The 22,103-nt window shown below is 37.6% G+C and overlaps 1 protein-coding gene across 1 annotated transcript in view; it reads right to left on the bottom strand.

The window, feature by feature from the left end:
- LOC309868802 (ankyrin repeat domain-containing protein 62) overlaps positions 1–17,148 on the bottom strand; it is a 35,191-nt gene extending 18,043 nt beyond the window's left edge. Inside the window, exons 1-3 of the mRNA XM_082739001.1 lie at positions 17,068–17,148; positions 11,930–12,012; positions 9,335–9,483 (exon numbers count right to left, since the gene is read on the bottom strand). Coding sequence (XP_082595127.1) covers positions 9,335–9,483; positions 11,930–12,012; positions 17,068–17,095 — 260 coding nt within the window. The 5' untranslated portion in view covers positions 17,096–17,148. The remainder of the gene's footprint in view (positions 1–9,334; positions 9,484–11,929; positions 12,013–17,067) is intronic.
- Positions 17,149–22,103: the final 4,955 nt, after the last annotated feature.

Here is a 22,103-nt window from a genome sequence, read left to right as displayed (position 1 = left end):
CAAGTCTCAGTGACAAAGAGAAAATCCTGAAAGCAGCCCGGGAAAAGAAGTCTGTAACATACAATGGTAAAAATATTAGATTGGCAGCTGACTTATCCACAGAGACCTGGCAGGCCAGAAAGAGCTGGCATGATATTTTCAGAGCACTAAACGAGAAAAACATGCAGCCAAGAATACTATATCCAGCTAGGCTATCATTGAAAATAGAAGGAGAGATTAAAAGCTTCCAGGACAAACAAAAACTGAAAGAATTTGCAAATACCAAACCAGCTCTACAGGAAATATTGAAAGGGGTCCTCTAAGCAAAGAGAGAGCCTACAAGTGGTAGATCAGTAAGGAACAGAGACAACATACAGTAACAGTCACCTTACAGGCAATACAATGGCACTAAATTCATATCTCTCAATAGTTACCCTGAATGTGAATGGGCTAAATGCCCCTGTCAAAAGACACAGGGTATCAGAATGGATAAAAAAACAAAACCCATCTATATGTTGCCTCCAAGAAACTCATTTTAAGCCCGAAGACACCTCCAGATTTAAAGTGAGGGGGTGGAAAAGAATTTACCATGCTAATGGACATCAGAAGAAAGCAGGAGTGGCAATCCTTATATCAGATCAATTAGATTTTAAGCCAAAGACTATAATAAGAGATGAGGAAGGACACTATATCATACTCAAAGGGTCTGTCCAACAAGAAGATTTAACAATTTTAAATATCTATGCCCCCAACGTGGGAGCAGCCAACTATATAAACCAATTAATAACAAAATCAAAGAAACACATCAACAATAATACAATAATAGTAGGGGACTTTAACACTCCCCTCACTGAAATGGACAGGTCATCCAAGCAAAAGATCAGCAAGGAAATAAAGGCCTTAAACGACACACTGGACCAGATGGACATCACAGATATATTCAGAATATTTCATCCCAAAGCAACAGAATACACATTCTTCTCTAGTGCACATGGAACATTCTCCAGAATAGATCACATCCTTGGTCCTAAATCAGGACTCAACCGGTATCAAAAGATTGGGATCATTCCCTGCATATTTTCAGACCACAATGCTCTAAAGCTAGAACTCAACCACAAAAGGAAGTTTGGAAAGAACCCAAATACATGGAGACTAAACAGTATCCTTCTAAAGAATGAATGGGTCAACCAGGAAATTAAAGAAGAATTGAAAAAAATCATGGAAACAAATGATAATGAAAATACAATGGTTCAAAATCTGTGGGACACAACAAAGGCAGTCCTGAGAGGAAAATATATAGCGGTACAAGCCTTTCTCAAGAAACAAGAAAGGTCTCAGGTACACAACCTAACCCTACACCTAAAGGAGTTGGAGAAAGAACAAGAAAGAAACCCTAAGCCCAGCAGGAGAAGAGAAATCATAAAGATCAGAGCAGAAATCAATGAAATAGAAACCAAAAAAACAATAGAACAAATCAACAAAACTAGGAGCTGGTTCTTTGAAAGAATTAATAAAATTGATAAACCCCTGGCCCGACTTATCAAAAAGAAAAGAGAAAGGACCCAAATAAATAAAATCATGAATGAAAGAGGAGAGATCACAACTAACACCAAAGAAATACAAACTATTATAAGAACATACTATGAGCAACTCTACGGCAATAAATTTGACAATCTGGAAGAAATGGATGCATTCCTAGAAACATATAAACTACCACAACTGAACCAGGAAGAAATAGAAAGCCTGAACAGACCCATAACCAGTAAGGAGATTGAAACAGTCATTAAAAATCTCCAAACAAACAAAAGCCCAGGGCCAGACGGCTTTCCGGGGGAATTCTACCAAACATTTAAAGAAGAACTAATTCCTATTCTCCTGAAACTGTTCCAAAAAATAGAAATGGAAGGAAAACTTCCAAACTCATTTTATGAGGCCAGCATCACCTTGATCCCAAAACCAGACAAGGATCCCACCAAAAAAGAGAGCTATAGACCGATATCCTTGATGAACACAGATGCGAAAATACTCAACAAAATACTAGCCAATAGGATTCAACAGTACATTAAAAAGATTATTCACCACGACCAAGTGGGATTTATTCCAGGGCTGCAGGGTTGGTTCAACATCCGCAAATCAGTCAATGTGATACAACACATCAATAAAAGAAAGAACAAGAACCATATGATACTCTCAATAGATGCTGAAAAAGCATTTGACAAAGTACAGCATCCCTTCCTGATCAAAACTCTTCAAAGTGTAGAGATAGAGGGCACATACCTCAATATCATCAAAGCCATCTATGAAAAACCCACTGCAAATATCATTCTCAATGGAGAAAAACTGAAAGCTTTTCCGCTAAGGTCAGGAACACGGCAGGGATGTCCATTATCACCACTGCTATTCAACATAGTACTAGAGGTCCTAGCCTCAGCAATCAGACAACAAAAGGAAATTAAAGGCATCCAAATCGGCAAAGAAGAAGTCAAATTATCACTCTTCGCAGATGATATGATACTATATGTGGAAAACCCAAAAGACTCCACTCCAAAACTGCTAGAACTTATACAGGAATTCAGTAAAGTGTCAGGATATAAAATCAATGCACAGAATGCATTTCTCTACACCAACAGCAAGACAGAAGAAAGAGATATTAAGGAGTCAATCCCATTTACAATTGCATCCAAAACCATAAGATACCTAGGAATAAACCTAACCAAAGAGACACAGAATCTATACTCAGAAAACTATAAAGTACTCATGAAAGAAATTGAGGAAGACACAAAGAAATGGAAAAATGTTCCATGCTCCTGGATTGGAAGAATAAATATTGTGAAAATGTCTATGCTACCTAAAGCAATCTACACATTTAATGCAATTCCTATCAAAGTACCATCCATCTTTTTCAAAGAAATGGAACAAATAATTCTAAAATTTATATGGAACCAGAAAAGACCTCGAATAGCCAAAGGGATATTGAAAAAGAAAGCCAACGTTGGTGGCATCACAATTCCGGACTTCAAGCTCTATTACAAAGCTGTCATCATCAAGACAGCATGGTACTGGCACAAAAACAGACACATAGATTAATGGAACAGAATAGAGAGCCCAGAAATAGACCCTCAAATCTATGGTCAACTCATCTTCGACAAAGCAGGAAAGAATGTCCAATGGAAAAAAGACAGCCTCTTCAATAAATGGTGCTGGGAAAATTGGACAGCCACATGCAGAAAAATGAAATTGGACCATTTCCTTACACCACACACAAAAATAGACTCAAAATGGATGAAGGACCTCAATGTGCGAAAGGAATCCATCAAAATCCTTGAGGAGAACACGGGCAGCAACCTCTTCGACCTCTGCCGCAGCAACATCTTCCTAGGAACAACGCAAAAGGCAAGGGAAGCAAGGGCAAAAATGAACTATTGGGGCTTCATCAAGATCAAAAGCTTTTGCACAGCAAAGGAAACAGTTAACAAAATCAAAAGACAACTGACAGAATGGGAGAAGATATTTGCAAACGACATATCAGATAAAGGACTAGTGTCCAGAATCTATAAAGAACTTAGCAAACTCAACACCCAAAGAACAAATAATCCAATCAAGAAATGGGCAGAGGACATGAACAGACATTTCTGCAAAGAAGACATCCAGATGGCCAACAGACACATGAAAAAGTGCTCCATATCACTCGGCATCAGGGAAATACAAATCAAAACCACAATGAGATATCACCTCACACCAGTCAGAATGGCTAAAATCAACAAGTCAGGAAATGACAGATGCTGGCGAGGATGTGGAGAAAGGGGAACCCTCCTACACTGTTGGTGGGAATGCAAGCTGGTGCAGCCACTCTGGAAAACAGCATGGAGGTTTTTCAAAATGTTGAAAATAGAACTGCCCTATGACCCAGCAATTGCACTATTGGGTATTTACCCTAAAGATACAAACGTAGTGATCCAAAGGGGCACGTGCACCCGAATGTTTATAGCAGCAATGTCCACAATAGCCAAACTATGGAAAGAACCTAGATGTCCATCAACAGATGAATGGATCAAGAAGATGTGGTATATATACACAATGGAATACTATGCAGCCATCAAAAGAAATGAAATCTTGCCATTTGCAACAACATGGATGGAACTAGAGCGTATCATGCTTAGTGAAATAAGTCAAGCAGAGAAAGACAACTATCATATGATCTCCCTGATATGAGGAAGTGGTGATGCAACATGGAGGCTTAAGTGGGTAGGAGAAGAATAAATGAAACAAGATGGGATTGGGAGGGAGACAAACCATGGGTGACTCTTAATCTCACAAAACAAACTGAGGGTTGCTGGGGGAAGGGGGTTTGGGAGAAGGGGGTGGGATTATGGACATTGGGGAGGGTATGTGCTTTGGTGAGTGCTGTGAAGTGTGTAAACCTGGTGATTCACAGACCTGTACCCCTGGGGATAAAAATATATGTTTATAAAAAATGTTTATAAAAAATTAAAAATCCCCCCCAAAAAATATATATATATGACTAGAAAGAATTAAAAGAAAAATTAATTCTCAAAAAAAAATAAATAAAAAAAATAAAAAGGAAGGATAATAGCACGTGTGCATGGTACCTTAAGAAGATTCAACACATTAGCAACATCTTAGTTTATAGCACAGGGATCAAATGAAATGTTTGTATAGAACATGGGACAAGGGGCGCCTGGGTGGCTCAGTGGGTTAAGCTGCTGCCTTCGGCTCAGGTCATGATCTCGGGGTCCTGGGATGGAGTCCCGCATCGGGCTCTCTGCTCAGTGGGGAGCCTGCTTCCTCCTCCCTCTCTCTCTGCCTGCCTCTCTGCCTACTTGTAATCTCTCTCTGTCAAATAAATAAAAATAAAAAAAAATCTTTAAAAAAAAAAAAAAAGAACATGGGACAAGTTGCCATATGAAATCTCTTGGTAATATTCAGATCAATTTGAGGGTCCAACATTTGAGCACTCATTCATTAGGAACCAAAACCAAAACCTAGTGACTAGCAATTTTGTTGGTAATAAGAGTGCCAGTATAGCAGGTAACTTCCTTTTGCAACACATCAGATTTTAAAAGTATTCTATTTTTCACAAAACTCGACCATTCTCCTACACCATACACAAAGATAAATTCTATTTTTTTAATTTATTTTATTTGACAGACAGAGATTATAAGTAGGCAGAGAGGCAGGCAGAGAGAGAGAGGGGAGGAAGCAGGCTCCCTGCTGAGCAAAGAGCCCGATGCGGGGCTCGATCCCAGGACCCTGGGATCATGACCTGAGCCAAAGGCAGAGGCTTTAACCCACTGAGCCACCCAGGTGCCCCACAAAGATAAATTCTAAATGGATGAAAGACCTCAATGCGAGACAGGAATCCATCAAAATCCTAGAGCAGCCCATAGGTAGTAACCTCTTCGACATCAGCCACTGCAACTTCTTTCAGAACATGTCTCCAAAAGCAAAGGAAAATGAACTTTTGGGACTTCCTCAAGATAAAAAGCTTCTGCACAGCAAAGGAAACAGTCAACAAAACAAAGAGACAACCAACAGAATGGGAGAAGATATTCACAACTGACACTACAGATAAAGGGCTGGTATCCAAGATCTATAAATACAAATAAAATCTTTATAAAGATTTTAAAACTCCAAACTCCACACCCAAAAAACAAATAATCAAGTCAAAAAATGTGCAGAACAACAGACTCATGAAAAAGTGCTCCACATCACTCCATATCAGGGAAATACAAATCAAAACCACAATGAGATACCACCTCACACCAGTCAGAATGGCTAAAATTAACAAGTCAGGAAATGACAAATCCTGGTAAGCATGCGAAGAAAGGGGAACCCTCCTACACTGTTGGTGGGAATGCAAGCTGGTGCAACCACTCTGGAAAATAGCATGAAGATTCTTCAAAAAGTGAAAAATAGAGCTACCCTATGACCCAGCAATCACACTACGGGGTATATATCCTAAAGATAAAAAAGTAGTTATCAGAGGGGCACAGGCACCTGAATGTTTATAGCAGCAATGTCCACAATAGCCGAACGATGGAAAGAACCTAGATGTTCTTTCAAGATGAATGAATGGATATCAACCGATGAATGGATAAAGATGTGGTATACACACACACACACACACACACATACTATGGACTACTATGCAGCCATCAAAAGAAATGAAATCTTGCTATTTTCGATGACATGGCTAGAACTAGAGGGTATTATGCTGAGCAAAACAAGTCAATCAGAGAAATACAATGATCGTATGATCTCCCTGAGATGAGAAAGTTGAGAGGCAACATGGGGGACTTGAGGGGTAGGAAAGAAATAAATGAAACAAGATGGGATCGGAAGGGAGACAAAGCATAGGAGACTCTTAATATCACAAAACAAATTGAGGGTTGCTGGAGGGACGGGGGGTAGGGAGAGGGTGATTGGGTTATAAACATTGGGGAAAGTATATGCTATAGTGAGTGCTGTGAAATGTGTAAACCTGGTGATTTACAGACCTGTACCCCTGGGGCTAATAATACATTATATGTTAATAAAAAAATAAAAAATTATATTTAAAAAATGGGCAGAAGACATGAACAGACACTTCTCCAAAGAAGACATACAAATTGCTAACAGACACATGAAAAAATGTTCATCATCATTAGCCATCAGAGAAATTCAAATCAAAACCACATTGAGATATCACCTTACACCAGTTAGAATGACCAAAATTAACAGGACAGGAAACAACAAGTATTGGAGAGAATGTGGAGAAAGGGGAACCCTGTTGCACTGTTGGGAATGTAAGTTGGTGCAGCCGCTTTGGAAAATAATGTGGAGGTTTCTCAAAAAGTTAAAAACAGGGTGCCTGGGTGGCTCAGTGTGTTGGGCCTCTGCCTTCAGCTCAGGTCATGATCTCAGGGTCCTGGGATCGAGTTCTGCATGCAGCTTCCTGCTCAACAGGGAGCCTGCCTCCTCCTCTCGCTCTCTGCCTGCCTCTCTGCCTACTTGTGATCTCTCTCTGTCAAATAAATAAATAAAAATCTTATATAAACATATATAAATATATATTAATATCTAATATCTAATCATATATATATTTATTATATATTTATTATATTTATAATATATAGAAACTATATATTTATTATATAGTTTTATATATATATATATATATATATATATAAATATATGTATGTGTATGTGTATATATATATATAAAAAACAGAGCTACCCTAAGACCCAGCAATTGCATTACTAGGTATTTACCCCAAAGATACAGATGTAGTGAAGAGAAGGGCCATATGCATTCCAATGTTCATAGCAGCAATGTCTACAATAGCCAACTGTGGAAGGAGCAGAGGTACCCTTCAACAGACGAATGGATAAAGAAGATATGGTCCATACATACAATGGACTATCCCTCAGCCATCAGAAAGGGTGAATACCAACATCTGCATCAACGTAATGGAACTGAAGGAGATTATGCTGAGTGAAATAAGTCAAACAGAGAAAGACAATTATGACATGGTTTCACTTATTTGTGGAACATAAGGAATAGCATGGAGGAATTAGAAGGAAGGGGAAAATGAAGGGGGGAAAATCGGAGGGGGAGATGAACCATGAGAGACTATGGACTCTGGGAATCAAACTGAGGATTTTAAAGGGGAATGAGGTGGGGGAGTTAAGTGAGCCCAACGATGGGTATTAAGTAGGGCATGTGTTGCATGGAGCCCTGGGTGTTATACACAAACAACAAATCACAGAACACTACATCAAAAACTAATGATGTATTGTATGGTGACTACCATACCATAATAAAAAAATAAAGAAGAAGAAAGAAAGAAAAAGAAATGCTGGGATAGAAAAATAAGTAAATAAAAGTATTCTAAAATTTGCATAAAACATGACATCAAACCAAAAACTTTAAATATACTTTGTTAAACAATCAGTACCTTGTAGACCTAAACTCATTTTTTCCAACAGTCGCATACTACATTGTTTTACAGGGGTGAAAATTCACTTCCCTATTGACAGATACTTAAGACTATCTCCAACTTTTTTATATGAAAATAATGCTATAATAAATATCCTTAACGTATGTCATATTTTATATATATAAAATGTGTAATAAATGTCCTTATAATGTGTGTGTGTGTGTGTGTATGTGTGTGTGTTTACACAAGTCACATTTTCCCATAGGATCTAGTCCTGGCAATGAAGTTCTTGGGATAAGGGGTCAGAATATTTAAAACTTTTTTTTTAATTTTTTCAATTTCTTTATTTTCAGAAAAACAGTATTCATTATTTTTTCACCACACCCAGTGGCTCCATGCAATCCGTGCCCTCTATAACACCCGCCACCTGGTACCCCAACCTCCCACCATCCCACTTCAAACCCCTCAGATTGTTTTTCAGAGTCCATAGACTCTTGTGATTCACCTCCCCTTCCACTTTACCCCAACTCCCTTCTCCTCTTTAACACCCCTTGTCCTCCATGCTATTTGTTATGCTCCACAAATAAGTGAAACCATACGGTAATTGACTCTCTCTGCTTGACTTATTTCACTCAGCATAATCTCTTCCAGTCCCATCCATGTTGCTACAAAAGGTGGGTATTCATCCTTTCTGATGGAGGCATAATACTCCATAGTGTATATGGACCACATCTTCCTTACCCATTCGTCCGTTGAAGGGCATCTTGGTTCTTTCCCCAGTTTGGCGACCGTGGCCATTGCTACTATAAACATTGGGGTACAGATGGCCCTTCTTTTCACTACATCTGTATCCTTGGGGTAAATACCCAGGAGTGCAATTGCAGGGTCATAGGGAAGGTCTATTTTTAATTTCTTGAGGAATCTCCACACTGTTCTCCAAAGAGGCTGCACCAACTTGCATTCCCACCAACAGTGTAAGAGGGTTCCCCTTTCTCCACATCCTCTCCAACACATGTTGTTTCCTGTTTTGTTAATTTTGGCCATTGTAACTGGTGTAAGGTGATATCTCAATGTGGTTTTAATTCGAATCTCCCTGAGGGCTAATTTAAACTTTTGAAACACACTGCTAAATCACCCTTCAGAAGGGGTTTACCAATTTTGTTTAACAACAGTGTATAAGAATGCCCTTTTCTTCACATTTGCTAACTTTGGTTGTCAATTTTTTAATAAAATATTTATCATTATGATTGCAAAAAATGGTATCTCATTATTTAAATTTTTCTGATTAGTGCCCAAGATGAAATAGCCTTACTAAAAAACATAAAATTTGTTAATCATAAATGTTAGCTCCAACTAGAATTTGTTTTATAGGAAGATAATAATTACCTACTATTTAAATATTGCTATAGGCTTACCCATCAGATTCTTCATTTTCCGTAATAGGACATAGGTTGTTATCAGTTTTTCCACTCCCTATTGGATGCATTAGTCCAGCAGCAGCAGCAGAATATATGCTTTCTAGTACTGCCATTTCATCATTTTGGTGCTTCTCCGTTTCTTCAATCTTTAATAGAAGTTTGATACGAAGGATAATCATTACTAGTTTATTCATTAAAATGAATTTTTTCATTAATTATACATGTTTTAAAGATTTTATTTATTTATTCATCAGAGTGAAAGAGAGCACAAGCAGGAGGAGGTGCCAGCAGTGGGAGAAGCAGGCTCCCTACTGAGCAGGGAGCCTAATGCAGGACCCCATCCCAGGATCCTGGGATCATGACCCGAGCCAAAAGTAGACTCTTAACTAACTGAGCCACCCAGGCATCCCAGAACTTTTTTCATTAATTATATCATTTGACTCTTAGTTTGTCATAATTTTAATTGATAAAAATATTTTATGTTTATCATTACAAGTAACTGCAATTTTTATAAATTCTGCTTCATTTCTGTTTCAATAAAAAAAGAGGAATTGGGACACATGGGTACCTCGTTGGTTAAGTATCTGCCTTGGGCTCAGGTCATGATCCCAGAGTCCTGGGACAGAGTTCAGGCCTGCTTCTTCTGCCAGTACTTCCCCCTGCTTGTGTGCACATGCTGTCTTGCTCTCTCTCTCTCTCTCCCACTCTCTCTCCGACAAATAAATAAAATCTTTAAAATAACTAGTTTGATTTATACTTTTTTGCCATTTGCATGTCAAACTCTTGGTCTTCTTTCACTTCAAACGTAACCCATGGGTTCCTTACTTTTTTATGTTCTCTGTCACTATCAAAACTCACTTTTGTTAAAAATCTGCTCAAAGTCTAATTTGTTATCATTTTCAGAGTCTGATTTATTTTCACTTAAGGAAAGATCAGAAGATGACCAGCAACTACAATCCGAGGATGAATGAGAAAAAAACGACATTTTCGAGTCTAGACTCTTTCTGTTCAGGTAATGCCTGAAGTGTGACAAAGACAGGCACTGCAAATGCATCTATCAAATCAAATCTATCATTTGTCAAATTAGAAGGTTATTCCGTTAAGTTTGCTCCTTCTGTAAAGGGACCATGTAGGGACTCTTCCTTAGGATAAGCAGTAATGTTGATTTTGTTTTCACCAAACTTCTGCTTTAACTCTCTGGTGATGAGTTTTAACTTATTTTTCCACTCTAATTTGTCTTGTTTGGTCCACATGTCCTCACACTTTTGAACAGAGGGATGTTCTGAATATAAAAATATATCATCCTCTCTATCACATTCCTTATTCATTCCTGGTTCTTGGGCCATTTTTGACAGATACAAAAATGGAAAGTGAAAGTGCTGTATTTGATTTTCAGATGTCCTTTCTGTTAGCATACATGTTTATAAAATAACTTTATCCTTAAGTAATCAAGTATGGACAAAGGAAAAATTAGAAAATAATTAAAATTTAACTGTTAAATTCCTTAATCTATGTTAAGCTGCTCCCAAGTCACTGGACTGTAACTAAGAAGCAAAAAATAACTTGCCCTAGCCTGAAATAGAAGAAAAACACAAATCCATAAACTTAATTTTGTCAGTTTTTTAAACTAAACAATTCATCACATGTTACATCTACCAAAAAATGAATTACATGATTTTCAAATTCACCCACCTAATATCAATGAATAAAACATTACAAACTTTAAAACATTTTATCTTACCATACCTTAAACAGTGAGCCCCAATGGTGCATTTGATGATGTTTTTTAAAGATTAATAACTAGAGAATAGGCAAACTTATAATTAGGAGCCAAAATCAATAAACATCAATCAGAAAAGAAAAATAAATTCCTAAATTTTAATTCAAATTATATACTATGATAGTATTATATATCACTATAAATTATCTGCCTGTATCCAGCTATTGTAACATCCACTGAGAGTAGATAAGAAAAAATGTTAATAATATTTACAGATTCCCTATACTGAAATGAAATAACTGAAAATGTGCCTGTTTATTACCCAACTACAAAGGTCCCATCCTGGAAGGTGTGATTCTACAATAGGCAATTGTGTTGCTTTTATGACCCTACTCTCTGAAGTCAACTACACAGAGATCACAAGGCAAAATAAATCTTTAATCTTGGCATTAGTGACAGGCAATACAGAACTGCACATTTTGAACCACCAAGAACCACTCCTTCTACTTGAGTATAAGTCAGTAGTCATCATTGTTATACTGCTCATAATTTCAACTGCTTAAACATATGGTTCAGTATTTGATGTTACCTTTTTAGCATGTAAAAACTTACAAAAATGGAAGAAGCAAACAATATTCAGGAATTTTTTTTGGTCCAATTGCAAGGATAAAGTTTAATTATAAGCTACTATAAATTCTAACAATATTTTAAATTTGGTAACTTGTAAAATTTTACAAAAACTAAATATTAAATTATAATCTATCAACTTCAATATGTTCTGTTCAGAAGATAATTTCAATTGAACTATGTTACATTCTTAAAGCAGGGAAAACAATATAAAATTGGAAACTTAAATTTAAATTTGTATATACCTGCAGGTGTTTATTTTCACTTTCATTACAACTTTCTTCCTCTTTTTCTGTTGTCATTTCTAAGTCTAGTTCTGCTGAAAAATCTATATATTTTAATAAAATGGACAAATTAGAATGGTTAGATAAAAGCTATAACCTTCATAAAGATAGAAAACAATATCTTATCAATTAAGAGTTTAAATTAAACTTAATCTTTAGCTGAATATTTACTTTAAGAAATACTTTTAATTATCAAAAATTTCAGCAAACCATTTGGGAAATACTAAATGTCACTAGGTTAAAGGCATACAAACATCTCAAAGAATCATTCACAAATTCACCCACCTAATATCAATGAATAAAACAATCAGAAACAAGTTTTTAAAATGCAGCAGAAAGAGGGGCACCTGGGTGGCTCAGTGGGTTAAGCCTCTGCCTTTGGCTCAGGTCATGATCCCAGGGTTCTGGGATCAAGCCCCGCATCGGGCTCTCTGCTCGGCAGGGAGCCTGTTTCCCTTCCTCTCTCTGACTGCCTCTCTGTCTACTTGTGATCTCTCTCACTTTCTGTCAAATAAATACATTTTTTAAAAATGCAGCAGAAAGATATAAAATCACAACAGACTATTCTTTACCTTGTTGTAGTATCTCTTAAACAACACCCTAAGCTTCAACTCCAACATTATTCATGGTTTCCAAAATTACTAGTATTTTTTATGCCTGTATCAGTGTACAACCTTCCTAGGGGTTCCTAAAATGTTTTCCTCTACTACTTGACAAATTTCTTCACATCTTATAGGACACAGACTGCTATGTAAAGTCATCCTTGATTAAGGCTACCCTTCCTTAGATAAATAGATCTCTTTCTTTGGGGCTACATTAGTACTATACAGATTTTTCTAGTGCATCTTCACCACCTGAACAGTAAGATATCTATCTATCTATCTATCTATCTATAGATAGATAGATAGATAGATAGATATTCCTTTTGTTATTAGACTGTATGGGACAATCTCTCTCTTTCTCTTTTTTTAAAAGGGGGGGGGAGGAGAAGAGGGGGAGAGAATTTTGACCAGGCTCCATGCCCAGCACTGAGCCCCACATGGGAATTGATCTCACAACTCTGAAATCATGACTTGAGCCAAAATCAAGAGTTGGACACTCAACCACTGAGCCCCCCAGGATTCCCTGTATGGGATAATCTCATAAATCATCTCTGTGTAAACACTATTTTACTCAGTAATTATTTACTGAGTTCCCAGTAAGTGCTAGGTACCCAGGTTTAAAGAAGCATGTAGATAAAAGGTGTCAGGAATGGATTTTGTAGAAATAATGCCTGAACTGAGACAGCAACACTGAGGTCAGACAGATTCAAAGGGGTTAGAGGGAAGAAAATGAGGGGAGTATACAAGCCCATAGTAAGACAAGGGAGAGACGCACACAACAGGGTAAATATCTGTCTAAAATACAGGAATCAAAGAGGAAGACCTCACCAGCAGTTCAGAATGGCAGAGAAAAGGGCAGATGGTAGAAAGGGTTGGAGAGTTTAGCAGAACTCAAAATTATGAAAGCTTTATATGTAATTTTAAGATACCTGGACATAAACATATTTTCAGCAATGGTTCACAGTCATATTTGCGTTTGAGACAGATCACTCTAAATGCTGTGGGGAGGGATGAATTTGAGGGGCATTGTAATATAAGATGGGAGATGAATGAGAAGGCACTGATGCAAAATAAAGATGAAGCACACCTGAAATGACAGACTTGTTCTAGAAATATTGAGGATATAAAATTATCAGGGCCAGTACAGAATAAATCTATACTAAATGAATAAACACACAATCTTGGGTCCTTAGCAACCAACTCTGCTCATTACTTTACAAAAGGCATCAAGTGGGAATTATTCTACATGAACTGTTTTAAGTTGCATGTATTTATTTTTCTGTTCTATATCTTCCTGTGTTACAGGAACCTGTAGGTGCTTTGTTTTAAAAGTCCTGCTTCTTGGATCCACCAAGCTCATGAGGAAGTAACAGGAGCAAGTCACTTGTATAGGTAAATAACTTTGAATTTGTTGTCTGTATTCACTACTCTAGGAGATAATTGAAAGTCTTTTGAAAATATAGCATTAGTTCTACAAGTAAAGAAAGAACAGAAAACTACAGGGATGAAAAAAATACTGTACAATTTATTAGTACCAATCTGATCATATGACTGATGAAAGGCCTTGAGTTAACTGGTACATTAAGCAGAGCACAAATTAGAAATGGTTAATCAATAGACTGAGTATCAAGAGAATATTATTTTTAAATGATATAGTACTCCTGAAAACCAATATTCCACCTATTCATCAAAATTAATGAAGGGAGGCGCCTGGGTGGCTCAGTCAGTTAAACGGCTGCTTTCAGCTCAGGTCAGGACTGGGTCCTGGGATGGAGTCCTGCATCGGGCTCCCACGTCAGTGGGGAGACTGTTTCTCCCTCTGCCCCTCCTCCCACTTTTTCTCTCAATCTCTCTCAAATAAATAAAATCATTAAGTAATAGTAATAACAATAATAATAATAATAATAATAATAATAATAAAGGGGCATCTCTGTGGGTCAGTGAGTTAAGTGTCTGATTCTGGATGTCAGCTCAGGTCATGATCTCATGTCATGAGATCGAGCCCCACATCAGACCCCATGCTAAGCGTGAAGCCTGCTGCTTAGGGTTCTGTCCCTCCCTCTCTTTCTGCCTTCCCTCCCTCCCTCCCCACTTTCTTGCTCTCTAAAAAAAAAAAAATAAAAATAATAAAACAAGGAGATAGACAATGTGTACATAATTGAGAAGACGGTACTATATAGTAAATTCTCAGTGATTCCCATTATGGCTGGGAAAGCCAATGCTAAAATAAAGTCATAGAGAATATAGGAAATATTTTAATATTTGGCTTGGGAAGCTGCTTTTTCTAGTTACATTGAATATAATTTGATCAATACTTGTGAATTTAAAGCTATAAAAATAAGGCTAAGAAACTTTGTTTTCAATAAGCAATCTTTAGACCTCTACCTAGTATTCCCAGCTGGGCACAAATGTCTAAATATAATCCTGCCACCCACTCTAAAGTGAATGCTAAAAAAAGCCTAAAAGGAATTATTTTCTCCTAATTCTTTTTTTTTAAAGATTCTATTTATTAAAATTTTAAAAATATGTATTTCAGAATTAGTGCACACTTACTGATAATAAAAATTTTAACATTTAGGGAACCAATTCTGTAATTCTATAATTTCCAAAAGGAGTTTGATTTGGTAGATCATATCGGTCTTTTAAGGGCTTTTGGAAACAGCTATCAAATCAAAAAATTAAATATCTTTACCAAAAAAAGCCATAGCTTCCGTATCTCATTTGAATAATAAATACCAATATAACCTGTATCTTTGATGTCCAGTAGACCTGAGGAGGATAAATATGTGGCTATGATTTACCCCATGTCTAGCACTCCATCTGCTTTCAGTATTCTTTGTGGCACTGCTGTGATTAAATCTGTTCTAGTGCAAATACCCTCGAACCATCTTAAGTGAATTCTCTGGAGTTTCCTGCTCAACTCCAAAACTTCTCAGCTAACATGCTGTTCTTTTTTCCCTTGTTCCCATCACTGTCCCCTTCCTCAAAAGTAATTTCTGAAAAAAAGAAAAAAAAAGTAATTTCTGGGGACACATGAACGGAGCCTTGGATTGCACATCCGGCTCTTGATTTCAGCTCCCATCATGATTGAAAGGTCCCTGGATAGAGTCTCACATCTGCCTCCAGGCTTGGAAGCTGGTCAGCTATCAATTCCTGTTTGCCCAACTGTGAGGAATCCCTTTCCTTCTCCCTTTGCCCCTCCCTGATCACTCTCTGTCTTTCTCATTCTCTCTCCATAGAATAAATACAGAAATCCTTATAACAGAGTTATTGCTGGAACTATGGTATTGATTTTTCTGCTTTTACACCCCTTTTATTATGGATTATCTCCACCATTTCTCTCCTCTTTATTTAGCACTGATATTTACATTTATGACATCTCTTTCTACATCTCCTTGCTCCCCTCAAGCTGAAAACATACTTACAAATAAAAAGAAAATAATGTTTTCCTTCATCCTATGGTGTCTCGAAGTATCTCGTGGCCTTTCCAGGTGTCTGTAGGTGGAAGTCTACACCCTTACGATGGAGCACATGACCCAAGGACCATTGGTATTCGCATACCTGACAGGTCAGAATGCAGGATCCCAGACCTGTGGTCATACTGTTCATTATTTTTTGAGAGATTTTATTTATTTATTTGACAGACAGAGATCACAAGTAGTCAGAGAGGCAGGCAGAGAGAGAGGTGGAAGCAGGCTCCCTGAGGAGCAGAGAGCCAGATGCGGGGCTCAATCCCAGGATCCTGAGATCATGACCTGAGCCCAAGGCAGAGGCTAAACCCACTGAGCCACATACGTGCCCCTCACCATGTGCATTTTTAACAAGGTCTCCAATGATTCAGTAAAATTGGAGAAATTCTGGTCCATACTGAGTTGCTGCCACATTGTTACCTTAACTTCACCTTCTAGAGCAAGCCTCACGTTCGTCACTATCAATTCCTCAAAACTGGAAATGTCTTAAAATTCATTAACTTTCTAAGCTTCCCTGATTCCCGCGAACTGACCCTGCTCTCTTTCTCCTTCCAATTCTCTTACTTTGCACTCAATGATACTACTTAGGAAGTACCACCGTTTTATAAGCCATTAAGACACACACACTTACTGCTGACCAGGACATAGCTCTGCATAATCTGCCACGTCAGTCCTTAATGTTTGCCCAACTGTGAGGAAAGCAGGAAGGGGGGGCAATTTTGGTACACTACGCTGACAGGTTTTGGTAGTGGAAACTCACTTGATATTATTCCTGCATATCAAATAGTCTGCTCCTCCTTTTAAAAGAATTGAGCTAAAGCTTACATGTTTTAAAAGCTCTTTTTCTTAGGCTTGTAAATTTCTTTTGTTCTAACATGGATATCAAGCAATAACCTCTCCCTTATTTATGTCCAATCCTTCACTTAAACTTGGTAAAAAATTAATCTTAATTCAGAAGAAGATTGTGAGCATTTTAAATATTGAAATGTACTTCTTTCCATTGTTACATTCCTACTGTAAAATTTACCTGATTTGGATGTTTGTTTTTTCTTCATTTCTCCTCCTTTCTTAGGAACAGAACCTCTCTCCTTGGTAGGAGGCTGCAGAGGTATTGAAACAATAGGATTAGTACATAATGTACATTCCATACAATCTGTAGTTAAAAATTCAAAATAAAAACATAAGTTTTACCTCCAAGAAAGAATATTTTCCCGGAGACTCTAAAACGCAAAAGGGACATATAGTTAATTATATATACATATGAAAAACAACTAAATTTTCATGCAGTTCGTACTAAGATGAATCCTCGTGCCTGGCTGTGGTTACATTAGGTTTTCATTTTCTGTTTCTAGAGATAGGAAGGTAGCTTAGGACAGTGACAAGACAGAAACATGAACCCATTATAAGTATTGAACAAAATAACAAAATATATGCTCAACAAAACATGCCGTTAGGATTTCAAAAGTCAGATGATGTTTCAAAGGAGCATAACTAATAGAGAAGACTGCACGTATACCGATGTGAACATGCTGACTAATGGGGAGAAAAGCAACTTTTCATGAGAGGAATAAATAATGACCCTGAGAGGACAAACATGAAAGCCAATGGTAGAATGCTACATCACATCCTTTTTTTTTTTTTTAAGATTTTATTTATTTATTTGACAGAGAGAAACAACAAGTAGACGGAGAGGCAGGCAGAGAGAGAGAGAGGGAAGCAGGCTCCCTCCTGAGCAGAGAGCCCTATGCGGGACTCGATCCCAGGACCCTGAGATCATGACCTGAGCCAAAGGCAGCGGCTTAACCCACTGAGCCACCCAGGTGCCCGCTACATCACATCCTTAATGCAGTACAGCAGAATCCTTTTTATCATTATACTACAAGCATTAACCATGTTCTTCCGTTTGTCCTGTAATTTAAGCAGTCCACATTTGTAATGATAGCTCAACTGAAGGCATAATTGAGTTTTCATCAGAGAAAGCATTATGAATTGATTGGCTTGGGTATACACTGGTGGGATAAGGGTTACTAAAAGTACTCATTTTGTCCATACCCATGTGGGCTACTGGTTTGCCTACATTTCTTGTATCCTCTAGTTTAGCCATCTTAAAGTTTCTGGTTTATTTGTTTATCTATGTAATTTATTTATTTGACACACACAGAGAGAGAGCACAAGTAGGCAAACAGGAAGACAGAGAGGGAGGGGGAAGCAGGCTCCCTGTTGAGCAGAGAGCCCAATGTGGGGCTCGATCCCAGGATCCCGAGACCATGACCTGAGCTGAAGGCAGAGCCTTTAACCCACTGAGCCACCCAGGTGTCCCCATCTTAAAGTTTCTTGATCCACTCATGCAAGAAGGTATATAAGACACAGCTACGAAACAATGTACAATAAGCTTTCAATATGGAAATATGACTATCAAAATGGAAGAATGCTATTTAATTGCCACAGAATACTTAGGCACTGAAAATCTTTTGTATTTCAGAATCAGTGTCATACTTACTGATACTAGCAATTTTAGCATGTAGGGAACCAACTCTATAAGTACTTTTGTTTCCAAAAGTAGTTTGATTTGGTAGACAACATCAGGGGTTTTTTTCTTAATTTTTTATTTCTTTTCAGAGTAACAGTATTCATTGTTTTTGCACCACACCCAGTGCTCCATGCAATCCATGCCCTCTATAATACCCACTACCTGGTTCCCCCAACCTCCCAACCCCCGCCCCTTCAAAACCCTCAGATTGTTTTTCAGATAGTTTGTTTTGCATCGTCTCTCACGGTTCACCTCCCCTTCCAATTTCCCTCATCTCCCTTCTACACTCCATCTCCCCTTGTCCTCCATGCTATTTGTTATGCTCCACAACTAAGTGAAACCATATGATAATTGACTCTCTCTGCTTGACTTATTTCACTCAGCATAATCTCTTTCAGTCCCGTCCATGTTGCTACAAAAGGTGGGTATTCATCCTTTCTGAGGGAGGCATAATGCTCCATAGTGTATATGGACCACATCTTCTTTATCCATTCATCCGTTGAAGGGCATCTTGGTTCTTTCCACAGTTTGGTGATTGTGGCCATTGCTTCTATAAACACTGGAGTATAGATGGCCCTTCTTTTCACTACATATGTATCTTTGGGGTAAATACCCAGTAGCGCAATTGCAAGGTCATAGGGAAGCTCTATTTTTAATTTCTTGAGGAATCTCCACACTGTTCTCCAAAGTGGCTGCACCAACTTGCATTCCCACCAACAGTGTAAGAGGGTTCCCCTTTCTCCACATCCTCTCCAACACATGTTGCTTCTAGTCTTGCTAATTTTGGCTATTCTAACTGGTGTAAGGTGGTATCTCGATATGGTTTTAATTTTAATCTCCCTGATGGCCTGTGATGATGAACATTTTTTCATGTGTCTGATAACCATTTGGATGTCCTCATTGGAGAAGGGTCTGGTTGTTTTTTCTGCCCATTTTTTTTTTTTTATATTACAGCATGGTACTGGCATAATAACAGACACATAGACCAGTGGAACAGAGTAGAGAGCCCTGATATGGACCCTCAACTCTATGGTCAAATAATCTTCCACAAAACAGGTAAAAATATACATCGATAAAAAGACAGTCTCTTCAATAAATGGTGCTGGGAAAACTGGACAGCTACATGTAGAATAATGAAACTTGACAATTCTCTTACACCGTACACAAAGGTAAACTCAAAATGGATAAAAGACCTCAACGTGAGACAGGAATCCATCAGAATCCTAGAGGAGAACATAGGTAATAACCTCTTCGATATCAGCCACAGCAATTTCTTTCGAGATATGTCCCCAAAGGGAAAGGAAACAAAAGTGAAAATGAACTTTTGGGACTTCATCAAGATCAAAAGCTTCTGCACAGCAAAGGAAACAGTCAACAAAACAGAGAGGCAACCCACGGAATGGGGCCACTGGCTGTAAACTGAACATCAAATGCCAGAATAAATATTTTCTTGGACAGAACACTGACTTATATGTACATTTCAACAGGAACTAACAAAACACCTAACTCTCCTTTGCATTCCCCACCAAAATAAAAGGATATTAAAAATATATATTAAATAAATTCTTTAGTAAGTATATTTGCTACAAATTTAAACTGTTCCTAATAGCAGAACTTTTTTCCATGTTAAAATATGACACTTGACATAAGAAACCTTGGAGTAGATCATGTTGAGTATAAAGAGTACAGTGTGGTAACTGCTGCTTCATTTGGATAAACAAAGGCTTGGAAACTTTATTGACAGGATAATGGTTAAAGGCAATGGCAAAGTAGGAAGAAAAACTTTTCTTGAAATTATGTTTAAATAATAGCAAAAAGTTTTATATATAGGTATGAAACTCTCCAAAAAGTATAATAAGCTTTCATAAGGGAATAATAAGAACATTTATTTATTAATTACCTAAAAGGTACCAGGCACTTATTTTAGTATACCAATTTTCTTTTATACAAACAACAATAATACCAATTGTTATGACAATGGGGTGATCTTCCTGCTTCCTGGTCATTCCAAGACATTAGAGTGAAATGATGAACATGTATGATCCACGGTTCTGTCTGTCTAGAATGTCTAGAAGGTCTCCAAGACCTTGACACAACTGGTCCTTCTCATCCTTTAATTGGCAGCTCTTGCCACACTCAGAGAGATTGTTTCTGACCAACAAAATTCCATACGTGTTCTCATCCCCATCCTAATTGCAAACTCCCCCGCTGTTCCCTAACCTAACATTTCCATTTTCTTTATATGAACCACTAACAGTGACTTACAGTGGGTTGTTGTTTCCTCATTTTTCTGCTTCAACCACTACAGCCTAACCCCTCAACTTGTACAGCCTGGTACATAGCTGGTATTCAATAATAAATGTATTTAAGGTCAAAACACTTAAAATAATCTCACTGAGGGGGCATCTATACGGCTCAGTCAGTAAAGCAACTGACTGTTTATTTCAGTTCAGTTCATGATCTCAGGGTTGGGAGATTAAGCCCCATGTTGGGCTCCATGCTGAGCATGAAGCCTACTTGGGAATCTTTCTGTCCCTCTTCTTCTGCCCCTCCACATCCCCCTCACATGCGCTCTCTCTCTCTCTCTCTCTCTCTCTCTCTCTCTTTTTCCCTAAAAAGCAATAATAACAAGCTCACTGAGAAGGTCTCAAGTACCAAGTCACTATACTAGGTATCGGTCCTTGCACAATGCAAGGGTTAAGGACACTGATAGCTGTGCAGTCCAAACTCCACATATAACTTTGGATTCCCCCAAAACTTTACTAGTCTCCTATTGAACTTCCTACTTCAAAAGCAATTAGACTTAAAAACAGCAAAAGTGTATATTAAAAACCAAAATATAGAAATAGAAGACCTTATATCTCTAGAGTAGAGATCATTAGATCTCTAGATCTAATCTACTTCTTAATCCTCATTTGACCATTGACTCTGTAAACTGAGCACGGAGGTCAAAGTAAATTATAACCTAATGATGAACTTACCAATAACGTAGTCAATTAACACATTTTGTATGTCCTATATATTATATACTGTATTCCTACAATATAAACCAAAGAAAAGGTTATTAAGAAAATAATAAGGAAGAGAAGATACATTAACAGTACTGTACAGTATAAAAAAAAAGTCTGAGTTTAAGTGGACAAGCAATTCAAACCCATCTTGTTCAAGGGTCAACTGTATACCTATGCAATGTCACTGAAATTTAACATAGCCCAAATTAGAAATCCACCTGCCCATTCTAAATTTCCCCTTCTTTTCTTGACTCTACTGCCATTTATTTTATTGCCCTTCAGAAATCTTCACATTTCAAAAAAGTGTCCTCGATATTTAGTAAATCACTAAATACTGCTGTGATCATTTTTGTCTGGTATTTCTATAGTGCCCTTAACAGTTTACAAAGTGTTTTCACATTTGTTCATTACACATACCTGAGAGGTAGGTATTAGAACCATTTTTATGAATGATGTCTGTGACATTCAAACAGGTTAAACAAGTTTTTCTGGGATCCCACAGCTACCAAGTGACAGAACCTG

This window comes from Mustela nivalis (assembly GCF_964662115.1).
Source record: "Mustela nivalis genome assembly, chromosome: 7".
NCBI lineage: Eukaryota > Metazoa > Chordata > Mammalia > Carnivora > Mustelidae > Mustela > Mustela nivalis.
This window is presented reverse-complemented; position numbering and strand designations above follow the sequence as displayed.